This window comes from Falco biarmicus, chromosome 3 (assembly GCF_023638135.1).
Source record: "Falco biarmicus isolate bFalBia1 chromosome 3, bFalBia1.pri, whole genome shotgun sequence".
In the NCBI taxonomy this organism is placed as follows: Eukaryota; Metazoa; Chordata; class Aves; order Falconiformes; family Falconidae; genus Falco; species Falco biarmicus.
Genome location: NC_079290.1, coordinates 109,931,384 through 109,959,375, shown reverse-complemented (window position 1 = coordinate 109,959,375; position 27,992 = coordinate 109,931,384). Strand labels below are relative to the sequence as shown.

At 54.7% G+C, this 27,992-nt stretch overlaps 1 protein-coding gene across 3 annotated transcripts; it reads right to left on the bottom strand.

Moving 5' to 3' along the window:
- Positions 1-552: 552 nt before the first annotated feature.
- On the bottom strand, positions 553-27,992 carry PLEKHM2 (pleckstrin homology and RUN domain containing M2). Of its 3 annotated transcripts, XM_056332478.1 has the most exons (20): positions 27,505-27,873; positions 15,512-15,618; positions 15,247-15,356; positions 14,225-14,324; positions 13,598-13,685; positions 12,902-13,088; positions 10,741-10,800; positions 7,932-8,166; positions 6,007-6,786; positions 5,678-5,747; positions 5,500-5,590; positions 5,133-5,197; positions 4,697-4,785; positions 3,928-4,060; positions 3,649-3,839; positions 3,294-3,359; positions 2,696-2,855; positions 2,283-2,462; positions 2,082-2,198; positions 553-1,702 (listed from the first exon to the last, which is right to left on the bottom strand). In XM_056332478.1, the coding sequence occupies exons 1-20, from the start codon at positions 27,562-27,564 to the stop codon at positions 1,565-1,567; spliced, it is 3,027 nt and encodes a 1,008-aa protein (XP_056188453.1). In that variant the 5' UTR covers positions 27,565-27,873; the 3' UTR covers positions 553-1,564. The 3 variants fall into 3 exon arrangements, with proteins under 3 accessions (XP_056188453.1, XP_056188454.1, XP_056188455.1); XM_056332479.1 differs by lacking the exon at positions 10,741-10,800 and having other exon boundaries at positions 27,505-27,992; XM_056332480.1 differs by lacking the exons at positions 553-1,702; positions 2,082-2,198; positions 2,283-2,462 and having other exon boundaries at positions 2,696-2,794; positions 27,505-27,874.

The following is a 27,992-nucleotide window of genomic DNA, read 5'->3' as shown; positions in this document are numbered from 1 at the left end:
CCCTGATATCCCCCCAAACTCCCCCAATTGCTGCCCCATCCCCAGTATCCCAATAGCCACCACATCCCCTGTATCCCCAATCGCTGCTCCATCCCCAATATCCCCCTAAAATCCCCCCTGATAGCCACCCCACCCCCAATATTCCCTTAAACTGCCCCACGATGGCCACGCCACCCCAAATATCCCCCCAACTCCCCCCCTTTAATCCCCAAAGGCGAGGGAGGGTTGATGGGGAAGGTGGGTGACGCTGCAGCCTGGCCCTGGGGCTGTTTATTCCTTGTCTAGACTGGGAAGAGCTCCTGGATCCAGGGATAAACACGGCCAGGGCATCAGGACGGATGATTCATGGTTGAAGACCATGAACGTGCCCTGCTGCAGGATTAACGCTGCCGGGGTTCAGCGAGGAGCTGGGGGGGCCTGTCCTCCCCTTCTCTCCGGCTTAAACCCCCCTTCTCCCTGCCCCACAGCGAAGCTGTGGGCCCCAACAGCACAGGGAAGGCGGGGTGGGGGGGAAGAGCAGCCCCCCAGCATGGGAGGGGGCGTCAGGCCAAATCCGCGTTCCCAACGGGCATTTATTTGGGGATGTATATACATATACATTCAGTCACATAAGTTTCCTCCCAGAAAAAGGCCCCGTGAACGTCTGGTACATGAGAAGGTTTTCCGGAGTATTATTATTATTTAAAAGCTGGGGTCGTGCCCCAAAAGGCTCGCTGGAGAGGGCAAGTGGCAACGGGCCCTCGCTGGCCTCGGATGCAGTGAGCTGAGAAGATGGGGACATGTTTGGTGGCAGCCACGTGACAACGTCCCTTAGGACACCCGAAGAACATTGCAGTCGGTCTCTGCTCTCCCCCGGCACGTGGGGCCAGCATCCAAACCTCAAACCAGCTTCTGAGAGCTCCCTAAACCCTGCTGGAATATTTAAGGGCAAATTTTTGGCCCCGGTCCTTCTTCCTTAAGTCTCACATCTCATGGAGAGGCTGGGGAGTGGTTTTGCGATGTCCAGAAGCCCTGGGCGAGATCTCCCGGCCTGGGAGAGGTGGCGAAGCGGAGCTGTACTCTGTGATTGTATTAGCAAGGAGAAAACATGCACGGTAGCGATTTAGTGTTCCCCTTCCACCACCTCCGTGCCCCCTAGCCTGTTCTAAAATGAACAAGTCCTCAATCCTGCTCCCCGCCGCACTGGGGGGATGCCCTCCCCCAGCCCACCCCACTCCTACCCTCTCCCTCACTACTAGTGGGATATTTTTCCGTGAAAGGCAAATTATTTTGCCCCGTGGCAGCTGGATGAGGGGGGCGGCGCAGGCTCGCCTGCATGGCTGTACAAGGAAAGGGGGCGAGCTCGGCCTCGCCTCCAGCGTGGTGAAGCGTCTGGTTGCTCCCCAAAACGTGCTGGATGTCCCCAGCTCAGTGGAGAGCGTGGTGGGGACGGGTCCTCGCCTGCAGGCATGTTCCTGGTGAGGACTGAGCGATGGCAGGCGGGTTTGGGGTGCTGGGGCAGCCAGACAGAAGCTCTGCTCTCCAAAACCGGGCCCCTGGCAGCTGTCCTTCCCCCCGGCCAGGGTTAACACCAAGGGTCCCGCTCCGCTCGCCCGCGGCAGAGGCTGTCGCTGCGCTGCCAGGCGCTGTCGATGAGGCTCTGAGCGTCCTCGCATTTCTTCTTGACAGCGGCATCCAGAATGGCCTTGTGCAGGAGGTCGACCTGGAACACACACGGGGGGCAGTCAGGAGAGGAACAAACCACAGCTGCTTCTCCTCCTTGTTGTAAAACCACCTCAAAAAGAGCCGGGAAAGTCGCCCGTGTCATAAGTACGGGTGACAGAGGGGGACGGGGCTGACCCAGGTTCCTCCCCAGTCCCCTTGCCAGCCCTGGATGCTCGTGGCCCATCTCGCCAGGGGACTCGGGCTGCAAATCCCACATCCTGTGGTTATATGGACACTGAAGAGCTCCGTGGCTCTCCCACCCTTCGTGGGAAAGCTGGGCTCACCCTGCAGGGAAACATCCACCCACGCCTTCCTCGGAGGGCCCCGCTCGCCCTTCCTCGCCAGAGGAAGGGTGTGACGCAGCCTCGCACCCTCACCTGGTAGATGTTTCTCCACGCGGCGTTCAGCGCTGAGAGGAACCTCTCCAGTTCTGTAGTGCAACTAAAATAGAGGACCCAGGGGGGCAGGAACTGCTTGCTGTCCTGAGCAAACTCCTAAACACCAGGAGAGAGGCCGGCCGTTACCGCTCCGGTCCTTGCCCAGCCGTGGGCCAGCCGGTCCCGAAGCACCATGCTCACCAGGATACAGTACTCCTTGCCGGCCTCCGTGGAGATGGCGGTGATGTCCGTCAGCTCCACGGTGCCCAGCGAGCGGAAGAAACTGGTCTGGCAGTCCTCGTGGCAGGTGAAAGCCTTCTCGTCCGTCAGCACCAGGCAGCAGGGGACGCAAGGTGTGGGGGCAACACCCTGGGGGATCACCTGCACGGGGAGGGGAAACGGGGGGTGGTAAACTGTGGCCTGAAGGAGCCCCATCTCCATGGGGTGTCCCGTGGGGAAGCCCTCCTGGCTCGGGAGAAAACTGCCCGCTCCATCCCTACCAGACATCCCCGCTCCCTTGGGCAGCTCCGTGCCGGCCGGGCTGCGCCCCACAGGGAGTCTGGGCCAAGGAGGGGGTCGATGCGCCCACGCCTGGGGGCCTGTCCCCAGCTCACCCCTTTGGAGACAGCCTGGCAGAAGTACTGCATCCAGTCCGCCATGTCCTCCTCGTTCTCGGCGCTCAGCTCCAGGGAGGGCCGGTCCGTCAGGATCACCTGGAAGGAGTGGGGCCGGTCGGTGGTGTTGGAGCGCCGGCATCCCCCGCACTGCTCGCCGCTGGGAGAGAGGGGGGAGGATGGGGATCAGCGGGACGGACTAGCCTGAAAGCAGCCTCCCTCTGCTCTCCCTGCGCTGCACGTCACCCCTTTTCCCCCACAAGCGCTCGGTTCCCATCTGTGACGATGGCCTCCACCTCCGCACGCTGCGGCAGAGCCGGAGCTGAGTGTGGCGGGTCGCCCAGCGTGGCTCTCGGAGGGGTACGTCAGCCCCTCAGAGGCCAGTTCCCCAGCAAAGGGTGGGCTCGGTGTGCCAAACCCAGGAGAAAATGAGCTCCACGCAGCGGAGCCGAAGCCAACGGGCACCTGTACCCAGCCAGGAGCAAGCAGGGTGTCCTGCAGCACCGACTGGATCACCAGCTGCCCCGAAACACCTCCCTCAATATCCGAAGGAGCGCCTGACCCCCAGATCCCCCCCCACATCCCACCAGCCGCTTACCCCATGTTGATGGAGAGCAGAGGCGTGACGTCGGTGCGATCCGGGTACTGGTACAAGATCCCGTTGCTGCCGTTTGGGAAGATGAGAGGTGGTGGCTGGAGTCAGCTCGGCTCCGACAGCCACCTGGCCACCCTCTGCTTTGGTCCCGCAGCGGCTCCTTCCCTGCCCTGCCCTCCACCCCACACAGCCCCCCCCGGTGTTGCATTCCTGCTGCTGGGCAGCCACAGCTGGTGGCTTTAGCCTCCCAGGTGACAAAATGGGTCCTTTCACCTCCCAAGCAGCTCCTGAGCAGCAAACTGGTCCCAGCACCCAGCCCTGGCTGACCCCAGTCCCAACCCAGAGCCCCAGCACCCACCTGAGCACCACGAAGCAGGTCTTCCACTGCTCCTTGCCCAGGTAGGAGGTCCCCGCTTTGTAGTGCAGGATGCCGTCCTTGGTGACCGTGTTTTCAGCGGAGGTGTAGCTATTGTTGGTGGGTCCCAGCGCCTCGTCCATGGGGTCTTCCCAGTGAACGAGGCCGTAGAAACGCACGACGACATTGCAGGCCTGTGAGAATGAGGCGGAGGAGTGAACAGGAGGGGGTCTCCCACGAGCCACCACCGCCTGCAGCGATGGCCGCGACATCCAAACTCACCTCGCACTTGGACTCCTGGGCCACGAACTTTGCAAGTGCCAGTTTCTCCATGGTGGCATCTGTGAGGATACTGGGGTACGGGGGCTCCCGGCACCCTTTGATCATGGCTGATTTCAAGGAGACCAGGAAAAACCTGAGAGGGAGGCAGAGATCTCCGATGAGGCCAGGGCAAACAGCCCCTCACCTCCCTCACGCACTGTGATGCCAAAGGGGCTTCCCTTCAACGTTGGCCTCTGGTTTTCCAGACCAAAGGGTCTCGAAATCAACCTACAGACCAAAGGCGATGGGGGCTGCAAAGTCTGAACTCCAGGAAGGAGATGGGCGAGACTGGGAGATGGACATCCATCCCACCACAGCTCTCGGCAGGGCCATCCGGGCCCTGAAGAGGTCACCTCTCTGGGCTGACAACACGCGGAGAGACCTGGGGATGTGCCTTGAAAGTCAAGGCCTCGTCTCTACTCATCCCAAGTGAACCAAGGACAGGCAGCCTGCGTCGCCCAGAGCCCCGAGGCCGTCAGCCTGAGGGACAGGTGACTGAGGGTATAATCAGGGAAGGGGCTTTGGGTTTATTCACGCTCAAGGCATTTCCAGCTACCTGCAGGGTTTCGAAGGAGGCATCAAACCAAACCTCAAACCCCCAGCTGGTGGTAGGACTTTGTTGTGAAGGGCTGTCACCGGGGTTTCTTGCATTCCCCAAGTCACCCCGGGAGCCCGAGGGGCTGCACGCTGGGAGGAAAGCGCCGCAGGTCCTTGCCCGGTCCCTGCTTACTCGGTGAGAGCCACGTCCGCGGTGTCGAGCAGGAACTGCTTCCTCCGATTCGTGCACACCAGAGTCACCGTCTGCTGATCCAGCCCAACCTGTGCCACGTAAAACCAGTTAAAGCAGCCGGGTGGGAGATGAGCTGCAACGCAGCAGGGCTGAACCTGGCTTCTGGCCCCAGCAGAGAAGGTCAGCAGTCGCTCTGCTGCCCACGTGAAGACACAAGCAAGCTGGGCACCCGCCGAGGTGGCATCTGACGGGGGATCACTTTGAACTCTCCCAGTGTCAGAGTTACTGGCCAAAAAAGCTCCCCGTGGACAGAGCACCCAACAAAACCACCCCACCGTGCAGCTCCTGACACCCCTGCGGCCAGAGAGGCGAGGACTGCCCCCCCCTCGCCTCCTGCTCCTCGCAAGAGGGCTGACCCGAGCCAGGCTGCACTCACCGAGATGTAGTCCAGCTCATTGTAGGAAACCGCCTCCTCCACCATGTACGGCTTCTCCGCTGCCCCTGGCACAGACACAAAGAGCCACGTGAAGGGGGGCAAAGGACCTGCAGCAGCAGCAACAGACCCGCAAACCAAGCTGTGTCCCAGGCAGCACGGAGCCACAGGGCACGTGTCCCAGGGCTTCTCGGGGGACAAGTCACCCTGAGCTCCCTACTGTGACTGCCACTGCTCCAGGGGACACGGGGGGACTGGCAGGAGCTGGCAGTGGACGTAGCAAGCTACAGTGCCCTCATTTATGGACAAGCCACGAGCCAAGCAAGCCTGCTCCCTGCAGCTGAGCATAGAGGCTGTCGGGACAGGATACCTTTCCGGATCAGGTACACGTAGCAATCTGTCAGCAGGACGTAGATCAGCTGCAGGTTCCCCTCCATGTGCCCAGTGCTCATTCGGATCATCTGTGTGGAGAGAAACAAGCTCTCAGGCTGCGGCCGACGCAGGCACAGAGCTGGTCCTTCACGGGAGATGGATGGTGACCACCTTACCCTGAACAACTGCTCCTCGTTCTCCCGAAAGACGTGGATCATCAGCAGGAGAAGATGGTTATTATCCACCCTGTGAAGAGAGACAGTAGAGGATGGACACAGATGCAGAGCTGGGTGAGTCGAGAAAGGGCAATTCCCTTCCTGATTGACCTTGTCCACGATTTGGGCACCTGCTGACCATCCAAGACCTTTTTGTCCTGACCCCTTGGTGCCTCTTCATCCTGGAAAAGGGTGGGCTTTGCCCCCCCAACCCAGAACAACGGAAAAGTGACAGGTTGAGCTCAAGACTATTTGGAAGATGCTCTCCCTGCTGAGCAAACCAGCCTCACCTGAACTCGGAGGGATGGGTCAGCTCCGAAGGGCTGCCCTGCCCTTCCTCCACACCAGAGTCCTCAGCACTGCTCGGGGAAGGGCTGGGCTGCTCCTTCTTCGGCTCACGGAGAGCCTGGGGGTTGGCAGTTTCTGTCTGACCAGTTTGGGGTTCATCACTCGCCCCTCCAGACCCCTCTACTGCCCCAACTGCTTCTCCCTCTTTGTCTTCTTCTTTTTCAGGAGCCTCAGGGCTACCAGAAACATGTGGCGGTTGGCCAGGCCCTGGAGTGTCATGGTGGCCACCACCTGATGCAGCAGCGTTTGGACTCTCGACGGTAAAGCGGTAGAAGTCCATGGGGGCTGAAATCCCCTCACTAAAGTCGCCAGAGGACGATCCATCTGGGGTCTCCCCTGGCATGCCAGTCCGAAAGGACTGCCCGGGGAGCTCGAGGGGGGCGTTCCAGCCACCAGGGTCCAGCTGCCCGTTGAGCCTGTCCATCACCTTGCTCAGCGGCTGCCCCACGCTCTCCATGGACGTGTCCTTCATCTCGGGGATGCGTAAAGCCAGCTGGCTGAGGGCAGAGCGCTGACGACCCTCCTCCTGCCCGCTCGGGTTTGGCTCACCAGCCGGGGCAGGGGGGGCATCGTCTCTCTGCGGGTCTTCTCTGTCACTCAGCCCGTTCACGCCGCTGTCTCCACTGGCCTGCTGGGTCTCAGATGCTACAGGCGCAGGGGTGTTCACTGGCTCCTCGGGCTTCACCTTCTTCTTCTTCCCCGTTTTCTTCTTCTTGGCTAACCTGCATGGTGAGACACCAATGAAGATGTCACACCTGGGCGCGCTAAGACTTCTGTAATATAGAGAGGGGTCCCACCCTTTCCCAACAACCTCCCTTTGCAGTTTTCCCTGTTGCAGAGAAATCCTTATACCAAGGGGAACATCGCTCAACACCCGAGTCCTCATGTCCATGCCAGCCAGCCCATGACAAGCAAGGTATGGGTGCTGCTTCCTACCTATCCAAAAAAGAAAAGAGGTGCTGGCTGCTGGAGGCAGCGTCTTGGGCTTCCTTTGGCTGCAAAGGGGATCACAAATGGATGTGGAGCTAAAGGGACCTGGGAGAAATCCCTTGAGAGCCAGATGCTGGGAGGAGAGGTTTCAAGAGGCCATGGGAATGCTGGGTCCCCGCCTGCCAGAAAAGGGAGATGCAGGCTGGAGCCCGAATGGCACACGGGGCTGGGGAAGTGTTCAGGCCTCCCACGGCACCCAAACTGCTGCCAGGTCACTCTTGTTTGGGAAGCCAGCACCGTGCTCCCCTTGCCGTGTGCCTGCCCTGGGTTACCCAACATAACCCAGCTCCTCTGCTCCTCCCAGGAAAAACAGGGCACAAGAACAAAGCACAGGCCTGCTGGGCTGGTTTTGGGGTGTCCCCATCCCCAGGTGTGAGCAGACGGAGCCTTGAGCTCTTTGTCTGGGTTAAGAGCTCTGAGGGATCCCTGGGGATCTCCTCTGCAAGAGTCAAACACAGGCCAGCAGGTCTGCAGAGGCATCTCCCTCGACAGGTTTAGCCACAGCTCCTTGACAAACAAGAGGAAGGACAGCAGAGACGATCTGAGGCCCAGAGGTGCTGCAAACCTGCCACCAGCTGGAGAAAGCTTCAAGTAAAAGCTCCCGGCTTCCTCTGAGCTCTCTGATACAGACTGTTGGGCAAAAGTGTTTAAGCTGAGCTGGCCTGTACCTCTACAGACCCAAGGAACCAGCTCTGTTGACACCTACAGAGCATCAGTTGGTGTGTGGAGGTTTAAAACCACTTTTTCACGATGGTATAAAAGCTACGCCACAGATGCTGTCTCTGTCAGGCTACATGGGGTGGCAGGCACATCATCAACCTCTGGTGACAGATGACAATGAAGGGCACGTTTCCAGGCCAGGCAGCTCTGTCCCTACCTGATGACCTCCAGTTCTGTGCAGCTCTCAGACTGGTCCGTGCCTTCAGGGGTGGCTTCTGCCCTCTCCTGGGAAGCTGTGTGCACCGGCGTGGTCTCAGCAGAGGACGGCGCATCGGTTTTCTCCTCGTTGAAGGGGTTGTAGCGCTGCGTCGGGCTCTTCACGGAGGCCTTGCTGCCGTTCGCCTCCGAGGCGGTGGAGCGCGGGCAGCTGAGTGTGTCTGTGAGGTCTCCATCTGCAAAGACAAGAAGGGAAGAGTGGGATTAACGTCAGCTCGGGCACCTGGATCAAGTCAAACCAAGCAAAGCCGCGCGCTGGGGGGCTGGGGCATTACACGGTCACTGTACTGCTCGCAGTGACACCATCGCAGGCACTGGCAGAGCGCCGTCAGACCAGCGTAGCTTCAGATTGCTGCGGGTAGCAGGCTCTTTGCGAGGAGGGACAGAGAGGCCAGCGTGCGACCCAGCATCGCTCTGCCTTTTGCACCCACTGCAATTTAGACAACGCCTGGAAATACCAGCTCGGCTACCCACGACCCGGCAGCCAGGTTAAGTAGAGGCAGCATCCTTGGGAAGGAACTGGAGGGGTCTGGGGGCCGCAGTGCTCCTTAGCAAGGCGACAGCAAGCTAACGAGGCTGCTGCCCTGCATTGCTGCTTCCCCCCTGCGACGGGGTTTTGGGAAGATGCTCGCCTGGCTAGAAGGGCAGGAACGGAGCCAGCCCAGAGAGCAGCGATCCTTACGGAGTTGGCTGCTTTCCTCTGCTTGCATGAGACGCACAAGGGGGGCTGGAGGTGTGCTGGAGGGGGGACACAGCATTCACCGGGGTCCGAGCGCACAGAGGGGCTGTAGCACAACCGGCTTGGCCCACGTTAGTCTTCAGAGGGAAAAGGAGCAGCAGAGAAGGGCGAGAGGAGTCATGCTCGGAGTTACCCATCCACAGAGTCATGGTTACAGGAAGGTTACCCATGCCCTTCTCTTCTCCAGCACCCTTCGTTTCCAAAGCCAGCTAGAAACCTCTGGCTGGGCAGGGAGACCCCTTCGGGAGGGAACCACAGCCCTGGCAGACTGACTCAGGAGCTTACATTTTAAATAGAAAAATGAAACCTCTTATAAAACCCTAATAAAGGCAGTTTTGTGATGGCCGATTTCAAAGCACGGCTTTGTTCCTGCTGAAACGCCTGCCCTGCAGCGTGGAGGGTGCGAACTCTATCAAGGGAAGTAAATCGGGTAGATTTTTAATGCCTACATTAAAGGGAAAATAAAACATTTACAAGCTATTTCAGCCCCAGGCTTCTAGCCTGCATCACCAAAATGAATGTCACTTCTTTTGCCTAAGCCCTACTGGTTAAGACAAAACAATCTTTGTCAAAAATACAGAATTTTACCCCCAGAAGCATTTGCTGAAAACAAGGAACTGCCCCAACTTTCTTAACCTTTTGCTCTGGTACAAACATTGGTAAGTTAACCCGGCCGGGGGTTACAATTAAAACTTTGCTATGGCCAAGGTTTACTCATCAGAGTAACCCAGCCCGGAGCAGCGACAGGTCACACTGGCACCTGCACACGGGAGCTGTGCACAGCCCCAAAGCCGGAGGGATCTGTCCCCAGCGTCCCTCGGCTTCTCCCAGCCTGCACCCAACACCCTCAGCTAAGCTGCATGCTGGGCGTCGGGTTTGGAAACACGGTTCGTACCCCCTGGGTGTACAGTCAAGCTTCAGGGACACATGAAACCATTTCTGTGAGCATCTCTGTGCGTGGGGTAAGGAAGAAGGTGAGAGGGGAGCATGTTAGAGCCCAAGAGCAATCCACATGGAATTCAGGTAGGATCTTCCCAAATATTCAGGTGGTATCGGCCATGGAATTCGGACCCAAGGCTCCAACCAGCTTTCAGCTGCAAGGGATGGAGCGTGGGTGTATTTCCTCTGGGGTAAAGCAGAGAGGTCTCCTACTCCTGTGTGTGGAGGAACTAGAACAATTTCCTCTAAAACAGGCTCATGCTCTTGACCGTAAAGGCCAGGCATAGCTGACAAGTTGGTTTTAAAAATGAGAAAACAAATTAAAAAAACCCCAAAGAAAACAAAAGAAGCGTAGTGACCCAAACTGAAGACAGCCACGTGCTGGATGCTGTGCCTTCAAGAGGGGTGTTTTGACACAGAAGTAGGGTTCAAGGACAACAAAACCTCCCAAGTTAATGCCCAAAATTAAAGCAAGCAGAATTAATTCAGCTGTTTTCCAGGGCTTTCAGGAAACCAGAGAAGGTGGATCAGTTCTTCTTTACCCCAAAGAGGAAATCTGTGGTGTAAGGCCAGCTGGCATGTCATGCTCATTCTGGACAGGCACTGATCCCTGCCCGCCAGCTTCACGGTGAGGGCAATTTTGCAGCTTTTCTTTTGGAACCTGGTTTGGAGGCTCCTTTATCACCATGGGCTGTAACATATTGAGCAGCCACGGACCTGCACTGCAAACCCCAGCCTTGCATCTGCTACGCCAAGCGCTGGGACAGACGTGGAGAAGACACAGAGGGATTATCAGAGGCAGGAAAACATCCCCCTGCTCCAGGACACACAGCCAGGTGAGCGTGCCTGCACACACCAGGAGCTGGGGAAAGCTCTGCACGTGGTCTCACAGATGAGACACACGACCTCCCACCTTGGGGGATCTTTTCTGCTCCTTTCTGCCTCTACTGAATTCCATCAAGATGTGGTGGTTGCTTGTTAAAAGAAATGAACCGGGAAGCATGCAGCAAGCTTCAGGTGGCAGCAATGCAGAGGGAAAAACAAGATGTTGTAACAGATGAGTATGTCCCACCTTCCCAGCCTCTGCTGGGCATGGTCTGCATTGCTGGAAACACATCTCCAAAATCATAATCTATAAAAATGAGGGATAAAACTCAGGATTAGAAATACAAGTAGTGGGGAGGGAAGGGAGGCAGGGGAGAGTGTAAAAGGGATTTGGGGCGATGGGAAAGGAGAAAAACAAAACAATTTTCCACCGGCATCCAAAACGCATGAGAAAATAGTTAGCAGACATGGACGCAAATGGAAGCCAGCTGCAGTAACAGTTGTTCTTGCTGGATGTTTGCATTATGGGAGCTGCAATGGGACCAGCGAAGGACGAGGGCCCCATTATGCAAGGTGCTGGAAAGCTAAAACAGAAAAACAATCAGTGTCATCCAGGACTTGTGCACCTAATCAGGGATCTCCTCTGGAAACCAATTTAATCACTCTGTGCCTCAGTCTCCCCGCTTCACACTTACCTCCCAGATACTGTGACCTTTGACTCATTAATGCTTGCAAAGCCAGGGGTCTGATCAAAGAGGAAAATTTGTCCTCTGATCATAAAATCCCCAGCTCCACCTATACTCCCAGGGTAGTGAGATGCTCCTGTTGAAATGAGGAGCAGTGAAAGAGTTATAGAAGTTACACAGCTCCACACTGGAGGACCAGCGGCAATGCCTCCCCTCCTGGGCTTGGACACCTCCACCATCCTGGTGCCACAACAGGGGACGACATTTCTATGTCAGCACCAAACCCCTCTATGCACGGGGAAACCGAGACACAGATCACAGCCGCTGCCCGGACACAGGGAATAGCTTGCCATGATGCCAAACCCAAAACCTAGCTCCAAAATCTCCTGTATCTCCACTCCAAACCTGTCTCCTCTTGACTATTAGGTTTCCATCCACCAGACGGGCTGGAGGGCATAGCCAAACCCATGACACCCCTTGCCCAGTCAAAATGGACAGGTTGGAGATGTGCTGCCACCGAGACGTGTTCTGCTGAGGGAAAAACAGGAATACAAGCCCGGGGTGCAGCAAGCACTGAAACAGCCGCTTACGCCAAACCGTTGAGGCCAGACAATCTTCTTCCTGTGACTTTTATCGCTAGGTTCCTTGTGCTGGCTCCAACTTACCTGGGACGATGGTTTGGCATAAGCAAGTCCCTGAAAGCAAACCCTTTCACACTTACAGCATGAGTGCAGATACTGCAGGTGAGCCCAGAACAGCGGTGCGCTTCAAAGCCCTTTGCTAAAACAACACTAATGCCCACCCCGGGCTGCTCCTTCTCAGCATCTTTAATGTCTGTGGTTTCTGGCACATAAATGGCAACTGGTGGACCCTTGTCTCAAAGGCAACCCAGCTGTAATGCGGACTCAGCCCTGAACTCACTGCATCCAATTAAAAGCACACATCACCCCATCTATTTCAGAATCCCCTGATCTTGCTTTGTTCAAACCGACATCCAAAAAGGAACAGGGCCGATGTATTTTGGATTAGGAACAGCAGCGGCAGAGCTGCTCCTTCACGTGAACAGGCTTCGTGCAGGATAAGAGCTCCTTGCTCCAGCCTCAAGAGGGTTAAGGGGGCAGGCACAAGATGCAGGTCTTCTCAGTTCATCAGGAACAGCACCCAGCCCTCTCCGAGGGGGTGAGTATGACAACTGATCGGGCTGCTCAAGTAAAGATGCATAAAGGGGAAAAACCAGCACCTCCAGGACCACGGGCTGCCTTTCCCTCAGATTGCAGACATGGAGAAAGCTCTGGAAAAAATTCCCCACCATCTCCAGCATATGGGGGACTCCGGACTGCAAAATAAGTGGTTATAAAAGGTCCTCTGCAGCCCAGTGTACCTGCTCTGTGCTGGAAGCCACACTCAGGTATGGGTACGCTTTCACTGCATGGGGAGATTCCTCCAGATCTCGCTAAGACACACTCCCCAGGATGGAAATGCTGCCTGAGCTGACTAGCAGGGAAAGTCCTTCTCTCCCGATCCAAGGCAAAGGGGCAGTCAACAGCTTAAATCCCAGCACTTCCCAAGGCAAGACAGGGAGACTCACAGCCTAATTGCTGGGTCTCTGGCTTTGGTCTCTTCCAGCCCATCATTTGGTGCCTCATCTGGTCCAGCAGCTCAGCTGAAGGGGATGGGGAAGCGCACAGCCCTGACCACGCCTGTCTCCAAAAAACCACTGACCTTCACTGGAGGGAGCGATGGCGCTGTCGTCCCATTCCAGGTTGGTGGAGGTGACCGAGTTGAAGGAGTTGAGGGACAGGCTGTCCGAGCCGTGCACGGAGCTGGGCAGTCGGTCCTCAAAGTCTAGCAGGTACTGAGGTTTGTAGTAATCTGGCATGTACGGGGCCAGATCCAGGTAAGGTGCGTCCTGCAGAGAAGAGAGCATGGGGTGAGTCAGGCTCTGCGTCACCGCACGCTGTGACTAGCACAGTCAAAACAACGGGACTGTCCTTGAACGTCCTCTGACCGTCCATTTCTGCCACCTTTCAAAGGAAACCCGGCTGCTCCGCTACAACGCTGAGGGTTAGTCAGTGGCTTTGTGCTTACCTGGAGGGACGCCAGTGTTTCATACCACACTTGCAGAGCTTAAATCCTTTATCCCCATCACTGCGCCCCACAGCTGGCTTCCCTGCACCTGCCTTGCTCTTATTCCTCTTCCAAACACTGCAGAGGAATAACTGAGCAACAGGAATAAATCCTGGATCTCCAAAGACCCCAACCTAGAGCCTTTCATGAAAGTGGCAGCTTCACGTGTTCAGCTGATGGCCTTCAGGAAGGTACAGCCCAGACCAAGTGGTGGGACCTGTCACAGCCAGGACTCCCCCTGCCCCACGGACCTGCTCTCCCTGAACCAACAGAGACAGATAAAACACTCACCAGATCCAAGTCAAAGCGGATGAACTCCAGCCCCGACACCAGCGTTAGGAACAAAGTCAGATGATCGTGACTGCAAACCAGGGCGTTCCTGCAGCATGGGTAAAACAAAAGAGCTTTACAGATGGGGGAAAGAGGAGAAAGAGCCACAAGCGCCTTTCTGTTTTCTTGGCGGCCTGTCTCCGAGCTGCTTTATAAATGGCCCCAGAGCTACGAGCTTGCTGTTTGCCTCCGAAGAGCCATGGAAGAGCTTAAGGGCAGGTACATGCGGCTCAGAATAGTCAGGGATCCACTACGTGCTGCCCCCAAACTGAGCTACAGCCAGATTTCCAGGCATCCACCACAGCTGGGTCCCCGGACAAGAGGTCAGCATCTTCTTGGAAAACAGGGAAGAATATAAAGTGTACATCTGGGACTGGGAGTAAAAGCAGTAACTAGGAGAGACATGCTGGCAAGCCTTTTTATATAAGACAGTGAGTCCACATCTGGGACCTTTACATTAATCATGCAAAACCTCTGCAAAACCCACAAGGAAAAATTGGACCCCGATCAACTGCCTGGCAAATTAGGGCTGGCTTCTGATGAGAAAGGATGCCGACCAGCGCCCAAACGAGGAGCTGGGGTACTCACTTGACATAGTACTTGTGCAGCAGGCTTAGGTTCTCCTGGAACAACCTCAAATAGCTCTCCAAGGAGTTTTCATTGAGAGCTAGGTACAGCCATGCCCGGCCTGAAAACAAAGCAACAGAGATTTATCTGTGGGGAAATGCCTGAGAAGTGAAGCAAGCCTAGAAATAATCACAAATCCATTAAAACACATCAGATTGTTCATTTGCATTTGTTATCATTTCAGGGGAGCAACTGACCATTGAGGAAATCTGTGGGGGGTGGTGGGGTGGTGGTGGAAACGACAGCAGGTGAAGGGACAGATTCATGATTTGGAGTGGGAAGGGGAATAAGAGACTGCGTGGTAGCTCGTTGCGAAGCAGACACACAACTGTGTCTCTCCACATTTCCAGCACGGATCAGGAGATGGGAGAGATGAAGGGAGAATTGTTTTAAATCAGGTGCAATTTGAGATATTACACAAATTCTGGTGCAGAGAGAGGTGACGGTGGAGCCTGTGCTCAGCTCTGCTCTCACCGGGCGTACAGGGCTTGGGAGATGAAGGGTGTTGGGATAATCAGGCAGAAAGGAAGTCTCTGGGCACCATCCTGCGTCAAAAGCAGCCTCGTCCTGTGTCAAAAGCAGCCTCGATGGTCCCAAACATCCACTACAGACAACTCACAGCAGGGGAGAAGCAGCATCGGGCAAACAACAGCTACAGTGGGACGTTCTGGGTCGAGAGAGGCAATGCCTCCCATCTGCCAGAAAACCTTCCCTAGAGCACGGCCCAGCAGATTGCTTTGGTTTCACAGCAGCAGAAACAGAGCTACGACTGACCCAACACCTGATCCTGAGGCACGGCGTGGTTATTTCTCGAGCCACCATGCAGTAACAGCAGGACTCCCACCTCCCTGGCCTGAGCAAAGCAACCTGGCCTCAGCAGGGGGCTGCCTGCAGCCCCAGCCCTCAGCACAACCTGCCTCCTGCCACATGTCCCCAAACTCAGGTTGGCCCTCAGAGCCAGGGCAGCGTCTGCGAATACTCACTCCGTCCCAAGTTGGTGGCCACGTGTTGAAGCACTTCTATCTGTTTGATGGCTTCCCGGCGGGTGAAGTGAACAACCAGCACCCAGTAGCCCGAGGAAAGATCTTGCAGGCTGGAAGAAGAAAGAAGCCCAGAGGAAGGTTAAAGGAGGGCTTAGTTATCTCCATCCCAGTTACTGCCTCGATGGCTACGCCGTGCTGAGGCTACACGGTAGGCAGAGCACGGTGAAAAGCATCCCGGCAGCCCAGGGGCAGGCTCCGTGCTTACCCATAGAGCAGGGCATGGTCCAGATGTTCACAGAGCCGCTGCAGGACCTTGTCGTGGTTTCTGATGGCTGGCGTCTCATCTTCACAGGCAGCAAAATAGCTCTGCAGCTGCAAAAGGAGGAGATGGGATGGCTGCAACGTCCTTCTGCAGCCCACCGAGGAGGCAGATGGAGATGCCAACACGCTCACAGCTAGCATTAATCAGCTTTTTTTAATCTCTCAGCTTGCTAAAGCTTGATGCAGGTTACTTACAGGGTCTAGCAATTGGTTTTAAGAGTACTCTAAAGGCAGTAGTAACTCACAGGGAGAACCTCACTCACAAAGCCTCAGAGACAGGCCAGCAGCGTGGCCACAGCTGCACAGCCTCCTCCTTCACAGCCAGCACTACAGCGGGGTTTCGGTGGTTCCTCTGCAGCATTGTAGCCATTGCAAAGCATTTTGGTACAGAAATAAATCGGAGCTCTGGGCTCTGTTTCTGGCTCTGCCATGAACAAGCCCCCTCCTCAGTCTCAGGGTCTTGCCATGGGAAACCCTTGTTGGGGAGAGACATCGCTTCCAGGTACAAAAGATGCACCGAGCCCAGGAGACTCATTCCCGCAGCGTGCACGCTCTGTGCTGCATCTGTGCGAAATCTCAGCAGAATTTCAGCATCCCGGGAAGAACCAGAGGTTTTCTTGTTACAGGCAGCTTGGGTAACCACCACGATGCTGGGTATTGACGCCATGCGGCAGAGGGCTGCCCCAGACTTTCAACCACAGGCAGCGGGGGCTCGGAGGGTGCAGAGGGCAGCGCAGATACGGAGGCACGTGCATACAGGACAAAGGCAGTTCAATTAATCCCGAGTAGTTTGCCTCTGCTGGGCAAGGCTACAACACATCACTTCAGGAAGCTGCCACTTTCTCTAAAATCAGGACAGCTTGACTCATCCTCAGTTAACCCGTTTGCAGTCGCAGTTAGCTCTGAAGTCAGCACTGGCCCCAGGCTCTGCTGACAACAGCCCTCAGAGGCTCACCACAGTGTGAATTGCTTTTCTGCTTCTGCAAAACCTGCTAGAAATCCTAGAAACCCCTTTACACCCAAATCCTATATCCCTTCCCAGCTGACCCACCGGCTTCCTCCTGCCCCTAGAGCTTACAGATCTATTTAGGTGCCCGTCTCACACATACTTGGCATCCAGGCAGGGAGATTACTCACCCAGGATGTAATCTCAGCTGTACGAGCCACGTTTATTTGCTCTGGCTGGTGACAAGCAAGCACAGTTCAGCCGAGCCGAATGCATCACCCATACACATATTTTAGTGACCTGATATGTCTTTGCCAAACCTCACCAGTTAAATGGTAGATTTCGAAGCGAAAAACTTGACAGTACTGTGCTGCTTGAGTCTGACCTGGCCCCAGAAACTGGTTGCTCCTCCTGAATTACTACTAGAGCCAGAGAAGCTCCTTTAGAAATGTAAGTCTCAATGTAAAAGTAATTCCAGTCTCAATGTAAAAGTTATCAAGGGGACAGAGAACACCTCATGGGCCCTGGAGAACTGTTCTTGACGACACTCTTAAAAACATGAATATATCTAGCTCCAACACCTCCTGGCTTGAAAGCCTTGAAATCTTTCTGGAGCTCTTAGGTAAGATGGGAGAGCCAGGCGTGTTCCTGCACGGAGCTGGTCCCAGCCCTCACGTGGGAAAGAACTGCTGAGCCCAAAGAATCGCAGCCAAATTCCCTCATCCCATCGCCCAGCGCAGTCCCTGTCCCATGTAGTCCAGAAGACAAATCCCCTGGGGAAGGCAAAACACAGTAATGTTTTGTTTGCAGAGTCACCCGCGGGTGCTCTGGTGACGAACAGAATTTTTTACAACACCCAGGTGAGACGCGAAGCACTTCAGCTCAGCAGCACTCGTCTGTTTTTGGCAGGAAGCTGTCCCAAAAGATTTACACTATTAATAGGTAGCTCAGACCCAAGCAGGGAGGAGAATGCCCTAAAATCCCACTATCTGGGAACTATTTCAGGAGCTACCTGCAGTCAGTGTTTTAAGCTGCAGTAAGGATACTAGAAGAAGAAACAAAGTCATCATTTAAAGCCGTATCCCTCAGACCACGGATAGATGGAGCCACAGGGGATGCTCTCCAAGAGCTGTCTGGAGCTCACTAAAATATCTCATTTCTGGGGAAGCTGAGGCAGGAAGCAAAGCCGCTGCCATACTGGTTGTGAGCCTGGACTTGAAGGCAGAAACTCTGGGTTTGTCCCAACCATCTCCATCCATCTGCTGCCTTTGCAGAGAGCTGGGATACCCTCAGAGGAGGGCTCCTGTCCGCAGGGATTCTGCAGGCTCTGCGCTGGCTTGAGGAAATGCAGCTCTAGGGGACAGTTAGGGGGAAACACAAATAAATTAGGCTCTCCGTCAGCTTCCCACTAAACACAAAGAAATACTCAAGCTAGGCTCTGCACACACAGCTCGGGGAGGTCACCTCAGAGGGAACTTGGAGCCTGTCTGTGCCACCGACTGGAGGAACTCCCCATGACAGAGAGACTCCAAGCCTGAGCAGCAAGAGAGATGAGCAAGTAGGAGCATTTCCTCTTTTTTCTTCCCTTCCTTCCCCCAAAATAACTTAGATCTTTGTTACAGTCCTTCCTGCAGCCAGTTCACAGCTCCCAACCCTCTGTTGCTACACGAACCGATGCGCTCCCATCATCAGATGATGCAAACCACCAGCAAACAGCAGTTGTCTCATCTCAATGTCTCCAAACATCAAGAAGCACCAGGGAATTTCTAAAAAACAGATTTCTCTTCCCTAGAAAAGCCTGATCTTCCCACGTGAAGGGATCTAGGTTTTGAAGGACTCATTCTCTGTTATATTAAGGCTTGGTGGCACTTTTAACTGCTCTGCAAGGAGCACGCAGCCTCCTGCTCCACACAAACCAGCTACCCCTGCATTGTACCCTCTTCCTGGGAAAGCTGCTGGAAAACCCAGCATCACAGGGATGTCCAGAGCAAACCTACCCCAAAAGGCTCAAGCCTGTCCCTCCGCAATGTCAGGAGCCTGAGAACAAGCTGGCGTGACAGCGCTTTGCTCAGAGTCACGGGGTCACACCAGCCCTGTGCACGTGGAACCCCGCGAGCGCGGAATGCGCACTCAGCAGTTTTGGATTTGGATTCGGGCACTCTGAGTCACAGCATTTTAGAAGCTGCAGGTCACAGGGAAGGGCACCAAGGGCTCACTCCTACCCAGAGGCACAAAGATGTGCCACCACGTTCTCCGTATGGTGCTGCATCAAGAATGGTGCCGTTTCCAGCATTCCACCAAAATCAACACAGCCAGTGGGCTGAGCAAAGGACGTGCACGGCTTGCTGGCGCCCCAAAAGGAGATCGGCCAGGCAGATCCCTGCCAACCTACCATGTGTCCAGGGAGGAAACAAGACAGAACAAGATTCGGGATCTCCTGGGTGGAGTAATCCCTACAGCGAGGGTGGGGAAAGGCTGAGGCTTGCAAAAGCTGATGGGGAGGTGTTTTCAGCTTGGGAAGAAGGATGAAGACACACGCAGAAGAAAGGTACAGTGAAACAGCCTTCCCATTTGGGGAACAAAATCCAGTTGCATCATCCCCTGAAACACATCTGCCTACTGCCTGCTCCAAGATCAACCTAGCTAAAAATCTGTAGGAATTATGACCATGAGCATCTTGGGGCAGAGGCACAGGCCACGGACCATCCCAGTACCTGACCCTGACCATGAGTGCAGGCAGGAGTGATGTGGCACTGCCCTGAAAAAAATGGCATTTATATGGAGTGTTTACTTCTCTCCTGTAAATCACTGCAAAACACAAATGGATAATTTGAAACCAACCTCTCCCTAATCACGGTGCAGCAGATGGACCTGTTTGGGAGGTGGTGACCAAACTCTTACGAAGCATCCACAAAGCAGCTCCCTGACATTCCTGGGCAGAGCTGGGCCAGAGCAAATCAGGAAGGCAGCAAGCAACAGGGTTAAAAAGCATTAACCAAACACAACACCTGGGTTTTCCAGGGATGCTCTTCCCCTCCTCTCCTGCGCTCCAACACCAGAAGCCAAGCCTGAAGGCTGGCTCTGAAACAGGACTCAAGTAGGGCACAGCGAACGCCTCGAGCCCTGACCCGGGGCTATTTTTAGGCATTCCTGTGGCCAAAATAAGCGCTGTCGGCACGCAGAAGGAATCCCTGCCATTCCCCGAGACCACTCTGCAGCCCTGACTCGGTCCGAGCACCAGTGTTGCAACAGCGTGGGAAGAACCTGTTTCTGTGAACTGGTTACAAAAGCCCAAACACTTGAGGCTGGCAAGTTAAAATACACTTGAGAAGAAAGCAGAGCAGAAGGGCGTTTGTCCAAAGGGAGCTGCTTTGCATGGGGGGAACAAGAGGTTTGTGCTCCTAACAATTGCACCTCTGCCCTGTTGAGGAGAAGGTAGATTTAATTGCTGTTTATCAACCACAAGTTGATTTTTTTTTTTTTTTTGCAGTGATACACCACACCCCACGGTGGCATGCACAAGAAAGGATGTTCCTTGCACAATTTTATAACCTACTAATTGCACTGGTTCTCAATGAGCGTGAAGCTTTCCAGACCGATTTGCAGAGCTTCTTCTGTGTTGCAAGAGATGCCAACAATCAAAGAGGCATGCTGTAAAGTCCATGCTCCAAATCTAATCACTTTTGTGGCGCTCCTTTGAAATCTCTCCAGCATTTCCAAAACGTTCCTGAAATACTGTCTCCTGACCTGTTGATGGCTGGCCACAACCCAACTGAGTCTTCATCTCCCCTCCATGTATCTGGCCCACAGATGTTTCACTAGCAGCTTTCCGACACCAAATTCACTTCCCTTATTCTGCTCGGTATTTCCCTGGCAGGACAAACACAGTGACAGAAAAATAAACACTCCTTGGATTCCTCTGGCTCCCTAACCACCGTGCCTGCTGCATGGGAAAGGCGAGAGGTGCTTCAAAACCCATTTTCCCACCCACAGCACATGGAGTGGTGAGGGCTTTTCCCCAGCTGCAGGAATGCAAACCGAAAGCAGTACCACAAAGCAGCAAGTGGACAGCCAAAACGTAACGGAAGGAAACTGCAGCACCCATTTTTCTGCCTCAATTCCTGTCTTCTCACTGTTTTCACCAGCAGCTGGAAAGACACCTTCTCCAAGCTATCAAGTAGGTGGTTTTCTTTCAGGGCAGTACGTCACCAGCCATCCAGGCAGGCAGCTGAAGATGCAAACCCTTTGCTAGATCCAAATCCCTTCCCAAGCCTGCTCCCAGCACCTGCTTTTCCACCATGCTGCATAAGTGTACAAGGATGGTGGCATGTTACCTGCCAGATGCACAGCCACAACAACCCTCTGCAGCAAGAGCAAGCCCATACGGTTTCTTGGAACACAGCTTGCAAAGCTGTCTTAATGTCATCAAAAGAACGCTGATTAAGAAGCCAGCTCTGGGCCTTGGCACTCAGTCTGGGGCTGCACCTGGAGCTGAGCACCTTCAGGAGCAAGCCTGGAGCTCCAGGGAGCACCAAAAAAAGGTGGCAGGTGACTGACCTTTGTTCCAGGCAAGCGATGGCAGCTCAACTCCAAGGGAAGAGGTAACAGGAAGGGACAGGACAGACACATAAGAACTGGCACTCTCATACCTGCTCAGGGGAGTACAGACATTCAACGGCAAATGGATAAAAAGGAGGCTGAACTACTCTGCCTGGGAAACTCCTGATCTTCCATACCACCCATAAAAGCAGGCTGAATTTCAAGGCAGGAGTATTATTCTCACTTGTGGAATACAAAGCCCTACAACTTCAGCTCTAGCAGAAAGCTTTTGAGGTTGCATATGTGGTCTGACTCAACATTTCTTACAACAAGCATCCACACCAGTGTTGGCCTCAGCGCCCAGCTTCCCATCCCAGAGTCAGTATGCCTTGCCCTAGGTCTTGTGGCTTTCCCGGTGAAATACATCGGCATGCTCAGAGCATCACACATAATGTTGGAGAGAAACAGAGCGTGCTCATGATGTGCAGAGACAGAAGCCTAAAACAGGTGAAGCTGAAACCCACAGCAAAGATGCTCCGTGGCTGGAAATGCAGAGCTTTCAAGCATTTGCAATCCAATGCCAGCAAGGCTGTCACCTCCTGGGACACGTACGCTTGTCAGCCCCCACACCATCAAGGCTCTTCCAGGGCTTTCCTTCATTATTTCTAAGTGGCAAACCTTGCAGCAGGCCAGACCTGTGCGTGGCTCAGCCAAGGATAGGGTTTTTTCCAGTGGTGACGCTTGCTTGTAGGTCGCAGGGAGCATCGTGTTCCTCTGTTGTGGCAAGCAGAGCACAGAGCAGGGCACGGGCATGCAGCTGGCTGCTGTGGAACAGGATCCCTGTGCTAACTGAAGGCACACAGAAAGGTCAAATGCTCGGCACAACTGAAAAAAACAGGTTTCATGGGAAGAAAACCCACGTCTGGTTGGTAAACACACCAAAAAACAAGCGAGCGTGGGGTGCCCGTGCCCTGCGAGTCTTGGTAATGGTGCTGCTCTCCCAGATAGCTGCTGCTTACTCACACGCCAGGCACTTGCTGCTTTGAATCTCACCCCATCGACCAAGTCCTCTGGCCTGCAGTTATTTCAGTTACTCCTCTTGGACCAGGATATCAGAAGCAGGGAAAGCTGAAATCACTCAACAGCCACTGAAATTGTGCAATCGGAGGCAGGGAGGCTCAGAGGCATTGCTTCAGCTCCTCATACAAAACCTACTGCCAAAATTCAGCCTCTTAAACCAACTGGTCTCCCAGCAAAATGCTTTGTTTTAGTGGTAGGAGGACAAACGGGATTTTTTTTTCCTCCCCAAATGGCTATCCTAGCCTTGTCCACAAGCAGATCCAGAACTGATTTTGAGAAATACCTTCCCTGGGTATAGAGACATCATTTTAGGTACCCACAGAATCCAATCCCCTTGCAACTGTACACTACGAACCTCATATCACCACCAGACCTGTGCCAGGATGAGGTGATAGGAATTTCCAAAGAGAAAAACCTTGTACCACTCAAGCAACCAAAGAAATAGAGCCACGCTCTCAGCAGAACCACAGCAAATGGCTTTGTTCACTCATCAAACAGGGGCAAAGCCCTCAGAGGACCACCAAAATATGTAGTGTCAGAGTTGCAAGCTTTTGTAGATTTCCTAAAAGCACCTGAGCGACCCTTGTGTCTTCGTGGTCAACTTAGTAGCTCCGTGAGACTGCTGCTAGCTTCAGCCACAGGCTCCTGGCAGCTGGCAGACTTGGTTCCCGTGGTGAAGGGGCATGCCAGGACTTCCGAGGGGAGCAGCATGAGCATTCTGATGTTGATCTCCGCTGTGTGCTCCCCACAGCAACAGTAGATGTGGCCTGGAACAAACGTGAGCGAGAGGAAATATCTTGGCAGAGATAAACCCCCCTGTTATCTTAGAATCAGCAAGGTGCCCCTCAACAGGCAGCAGAAGACAAGCTGCTGTCAGGATATTTTCACATCTCCAGAATTGCCACCTCTATGTCATGGCAGCTGGGCTAAATAAATCCACTCAGCCAGAGATGAGCATGTTCCCTACATGATTTGAGGAGGGATGCTCCACTCCAGCGCTACCTGCTCCTCTCCAGGACACGGGGGTACTACACCATCCCCAAACCTACCCTTCCTCGCCATGCAGGACAAGCAGAGATGTTGCAAGGCAGAGCCCAGGAAGCATGGGAGACTGCAAAGGCATTTCCATAGTACAGGGCTAAAAATCTGATCCGGAGACAGGCAGAAAAGGCACAGCATCAATACACTGTGAGAGAAGTGGAAACTTTCCCAAAGTCATGCATAAACAGAGCAGAGCCAGAGCTTTTGGCAAGAACTCCTGCAACATCGGCAAAACACACTGCTCCACCTGATTGACATGCACCAAGGAAGAGCTGCTCTAGAGTTCATGAGAATGTGTGTCCTTCAAAGGCAGTAGGAAAGGCTGAAAAACAAAGAGCCCCCAAATCCTGGATTCCAATCTCTTTTCTGATTTTACATTTAGCTCCTGGAATTGCCAACAATAAGCACTGTTTAAGGACTTTGCATTTCTACCACCTAATCGCAGGCAGGACAGCAATAAATCTCTCCTTAAGCTACACTGCAACATCCAGGAGGGCACGGAAATCCAACAAGAGAATACAAAACATCTACACTACCAGCTTCAGCATGGACCAGGTCATCTGTGATAGCTTCTAGCTACCAGGAGATGGTTGGCCAAGGATGGATATGAAGCTGTTGGCATTTCTAACATGCTTATAGTGGCAAGAGTTCAACTGGGAGGCACCAGGACACAGCTCTCATCCCACTGCTGCCACGCACAGTAATAGCTCCTAGAAGAAAACAAGTACTTGAGTGAATAACATGCTCATCTCCAGTCTTCTGCCTCAATAAAACACCAATTCTTTTTTAAAAAAATAAGGTTTAGGCATCAACTTGCACAGTAATTTGTGCTGGAGCACAACCCTCAGCATAAAGCAGGATGAGTACTGGAATGGAAAGGGGAAAAGAAGTGGTCATGAGACAGAAGTAACAAGCTCCACAGAATCACTGTCCCACATTGCCCTCTGAATTTACATCTCTCAGGGAGGTCAGAGAGGACAAGCTGTAGACAGAAAATCAACACCATGCTCACAGCTCCCTTGGATGCATGTTGGAATTGAAGCAGGGACCCAGCTCGCCAGCGCTGAGCTTCTCCAACCTCTCTTGAAGCCACCAAGACCAGAAGCCTCTTTGACACCTCTTCAGCTGGAAAGGCCAATTTTGTCTAAACGAGATGTTTTGCCTCCCTCTTCGCAGTCGAGGCCTGATCTCACACCTCTGCAGTCAAAAGCAAAGCTCCCACTGATCTCTAGAGATACCGATGAAGTACACTAATGGTCCAGATCTGGCACTTGGGTATCACACAGAGAAACTTGCAGGTTTGTAATTACTCTCTCCAAGCAGGTTTGCAACCTCACCTTTTCTAGCTGTGCTCCATCCCTCATATATTTCTAGGAAAATAAGAGGGAAGCAGTCCTGTCCACTGAGGCTTGAGGGATTCCCTTGGAACTGAAGCACTTTTTTTGATGTTGATTTTTACAGAATTTACCCACCGCTGGTGCTCTGACCCCCACCCCCTCCTGAAATTCCAAAGCACCCTGTAGAAACTGAAGTCACAGCCACAGGTCTCTGTGGCACAAACCCTGCCCAAGGCTGCGCTGCTGCTCGTTGCCTTCCCCATCTGAGGCAGGGGGAAGCTGACAAGTGTCTGGATGGTTTTCCCTGAGCCGCTCTGTGAAAATAAGGCATTTTTTCTGCTGCTGTTACTCAAAGCCTGACATCATAACCAGGTACCTCAGCCTTCAGTGGTGGTTTGTCCCAGTCTACCCAGTCTTGAGGTGGGGTTTAGTCCTGGCTGTCTTCTAAAGTAACACTTGACTTGCAGTCCATGGACTGCCGAGAGTTCACAAACTCCTCTTTGGGTCTGAAGCTGAGAAAAGTTATCATAATCTGGCCAAAAAGCAGCGTGGAGAGGCATGCACATCTCCACAAACACATCCAAACCCTCCGCTCTACAACTCAAACCTGCAGCAATGGCGAAAGTATGGAGCAAGCAACCTACACAGCTAGGAAGGTTTTGAAATCAGAGGTGAGCTACTTGGAAAACTCCTCCATGCCCCATGACACAATCCCAGCAATGAGGAGTTACTCAAGATGGACCCAGAGGTAGGGAGAGCAGGATGAATGAGAGCAGGATTTCCCAGCGCGCAGCCAGGGTGTGGGAAGGGTGTACCTGCTCCCTTAACCTACTATCTTACTCTTCCCACTAATGAAGAGAAAAAGAGAAATATCAGGGACTTGAGGGCTGAAGTCAGAGAGGCAAGTGCCAGGAGAAAGTAGCGGCTCCATAGCTGAAGCGAAGCGATGTCCCCAGGGAAGAACAACCGCATCCTGGGGAGGTAAAAAGCAGGGGTGTGCCACTGGTGGACTTTCGCCATGCAGCTCAGTTTGCTTTCACTGAGATGGTATAAATAAGTCCATCAGCCTGAAGTTTCATGTAGATTCCTAAGTTGCCGTGAGCTTTCTTGCTGTGAACAAAAAAGCGAAAGAGGCAGGACCGAAAAATCTCCAAATCCCTCTTCACCGCTGGACCAACTGCTGGTTGGTGAAAGTCAAGACAAGTCAAGGCAAAGGTGTGTTGGCAAAGCTGTAGTTGAGGATAATTAGAATAAGCACCATGTTGATTTTATAATATGCCCAACAAGGGTCCTCCAAGGATTTTCTGAATGAATGCAAATAAATTATGTCAAACTAATCCAGTGTGAGATGTAATACATAAGGGGAAACTGAGGCAGCAGTGCTGCAGAGCACTGTGACAGAGCTTGGAGCAGGCTGAACATCCAGCGATGTCCAGGTAGATAAAAAGAGTATCCTTAATTTTTAAGAGGACAGGAAGGTGAGAGACCAGAGGACAGGGTCACCCATGGAAGTAAAGAAAAAGGCTGGGAGGGGCTTGCACATCCATGCTACATCCCAGAGGCGATGGCAGACCATCCCTTTCTTAACAGTGCCGGGAATTCACTCGTTATGGTCTTTGTAAGATGAGTTTCCACAGATGAATCTGTGTCAGGACACATTGCAGATCACAGGAAACCTCCCATTCTGTGAGGCAGCAGAAACCCAACGACTGGAGAAACATCAGTGAGTTCAAAAAGCCTCCTTTCCCCAAATGATGAAAACAAACAAAACCCCCTTTACTTCCTCCAACAGAGCCTGGGTTCTTTCTCAAAGAATGGCTGGAGCTCGCATGTGGACTAGGCAGGACACGTGGCCCAGCCCAAAACTTTCAGCAAGTCCTTACAACTCACTCCTGTGACCACCCCAACCAGACTCCAACGTCCTGGTCCCCTCTGAGCCAGCATGCAGGTCTTCCCCACCAAAGCGATGGGCTTTAAGAAACACTCTCAGCGGCAGCAGACACTGAGGGGCAAGGAGAAATGAGGGGCAAGCGAGAGGACAAGGTGAGAGACAAGGTAAGACAGCACATGTCTTCGGAGCCCCCATTTTGAGGGCACAGATCAGGGCTCAGCCAACCCACAGGTACGAACCATGCATCTCCTGTGTCCACAGGGAAAAGTTTCCCGGCCCTGTGCCCTCTACAGCACATGCCTGGCTGAAGGGAGATCTCTCGAAAGAGGGTTTCAACCTGGACTCATTTAGATCCCCCTAGCAAACAGCCCCAGGAAAGGGGATCCCCCAAGGATCCTCCCCCAGTCCTGCTCACAAGAGAAAGAAACCCTTTAAAAAGGGGCGACCCCAGGGGGGAACTCCAGTATATCCCAAGCAGCAGAGAAAGAGGCTCCTGGGGGTGACCCTAGCAGCGCTCTTCTGGCAGGGTGGGCCAGGGGGTGACCCCACACCCCCAGGGGTACCTCTGGGGTGTCCCATGGCACCAGCAAAAAAAGGATGCTTCCGACCTCACACCCCCAGCACAGGAGGTCTCTGGGGACATCCCCAAATGACACAGAGAAGTCCCTAAAGGTGTCCCCTGCCTCTGGCAGAGGGGATGCCACTTGTCCTTGACCCCACGCTCCTGGCCCAGAGTCCTCCAGTGTCCCTGGGGTGTCCCCAGACCCCTACCTTGGGTGCACGTGTGGGTCCCTAGGGACTGTCCCCACATCTCCGGCGGCAGTGTGTCTGGGGAGTCCCAAGTGTGCCCCCCAGCCCCACACCTCCAGCAGAATCAGTCCCCAGGGACACTCCAGGGCAGAGGGGCATCCCCAGGGCTGGCCCCGGACCTGCAGCCCCAGGAGAAGGGGGTCCCCATGGACACCTCAAGGGCAGAGGGTTCCCCAGGCCCGCAGCCCCAGCACAGGGGGGGTCCCCAGGCCCAGCTGGGGCGGGGACGGGACGCCGCCGGTGCCGGAGCCTCCAGGGCCACCTCAGCCCCAGCCCAGGCCCCCGCCGCCCACCTTCTTGACGGAGAGGGAGATGTTCTCCAGGATGCGGTCCTTCACCTCCGCCGGCTCCATGGCGCCGCTGCCCGCCGCCGCCGCCGCCCGCCGCCGCGCCCGCCCGGCGGAGGCCGAGTGCCGGCCCGCCCGCCGGGCCCGCTCGCCGCCCCGCCGCCCCCCGCCGGCCGGCTCCGTCCTGCCGGCTGCCCCGGCCCGGCCCCGGCCCGGCCCGCCGGCTGCGGGGTGGCGGCCTCCGCCGGCGCTCAGCGCGCCATGGCCGCGTCGGGCTCCCCGCGGCGGAGCGCGGAGGCGAACGGGGCCCCGCGGGAGGAGGGAGCGGAGCGGCGCCGCACTCGTGACGGGCTCCGCGCTCCGCCAGGAACTGAGGTCAGGCGGGAGGGAGGGGGCGGTGCTGCCCGCCCCCCGCACCGGCACCGGCACCGGCACCGCCCCGAATGGCGCCCGCGGGCGGCCGGCAGCGGGGCTGGCGCCGGGTCGGTCCCTCA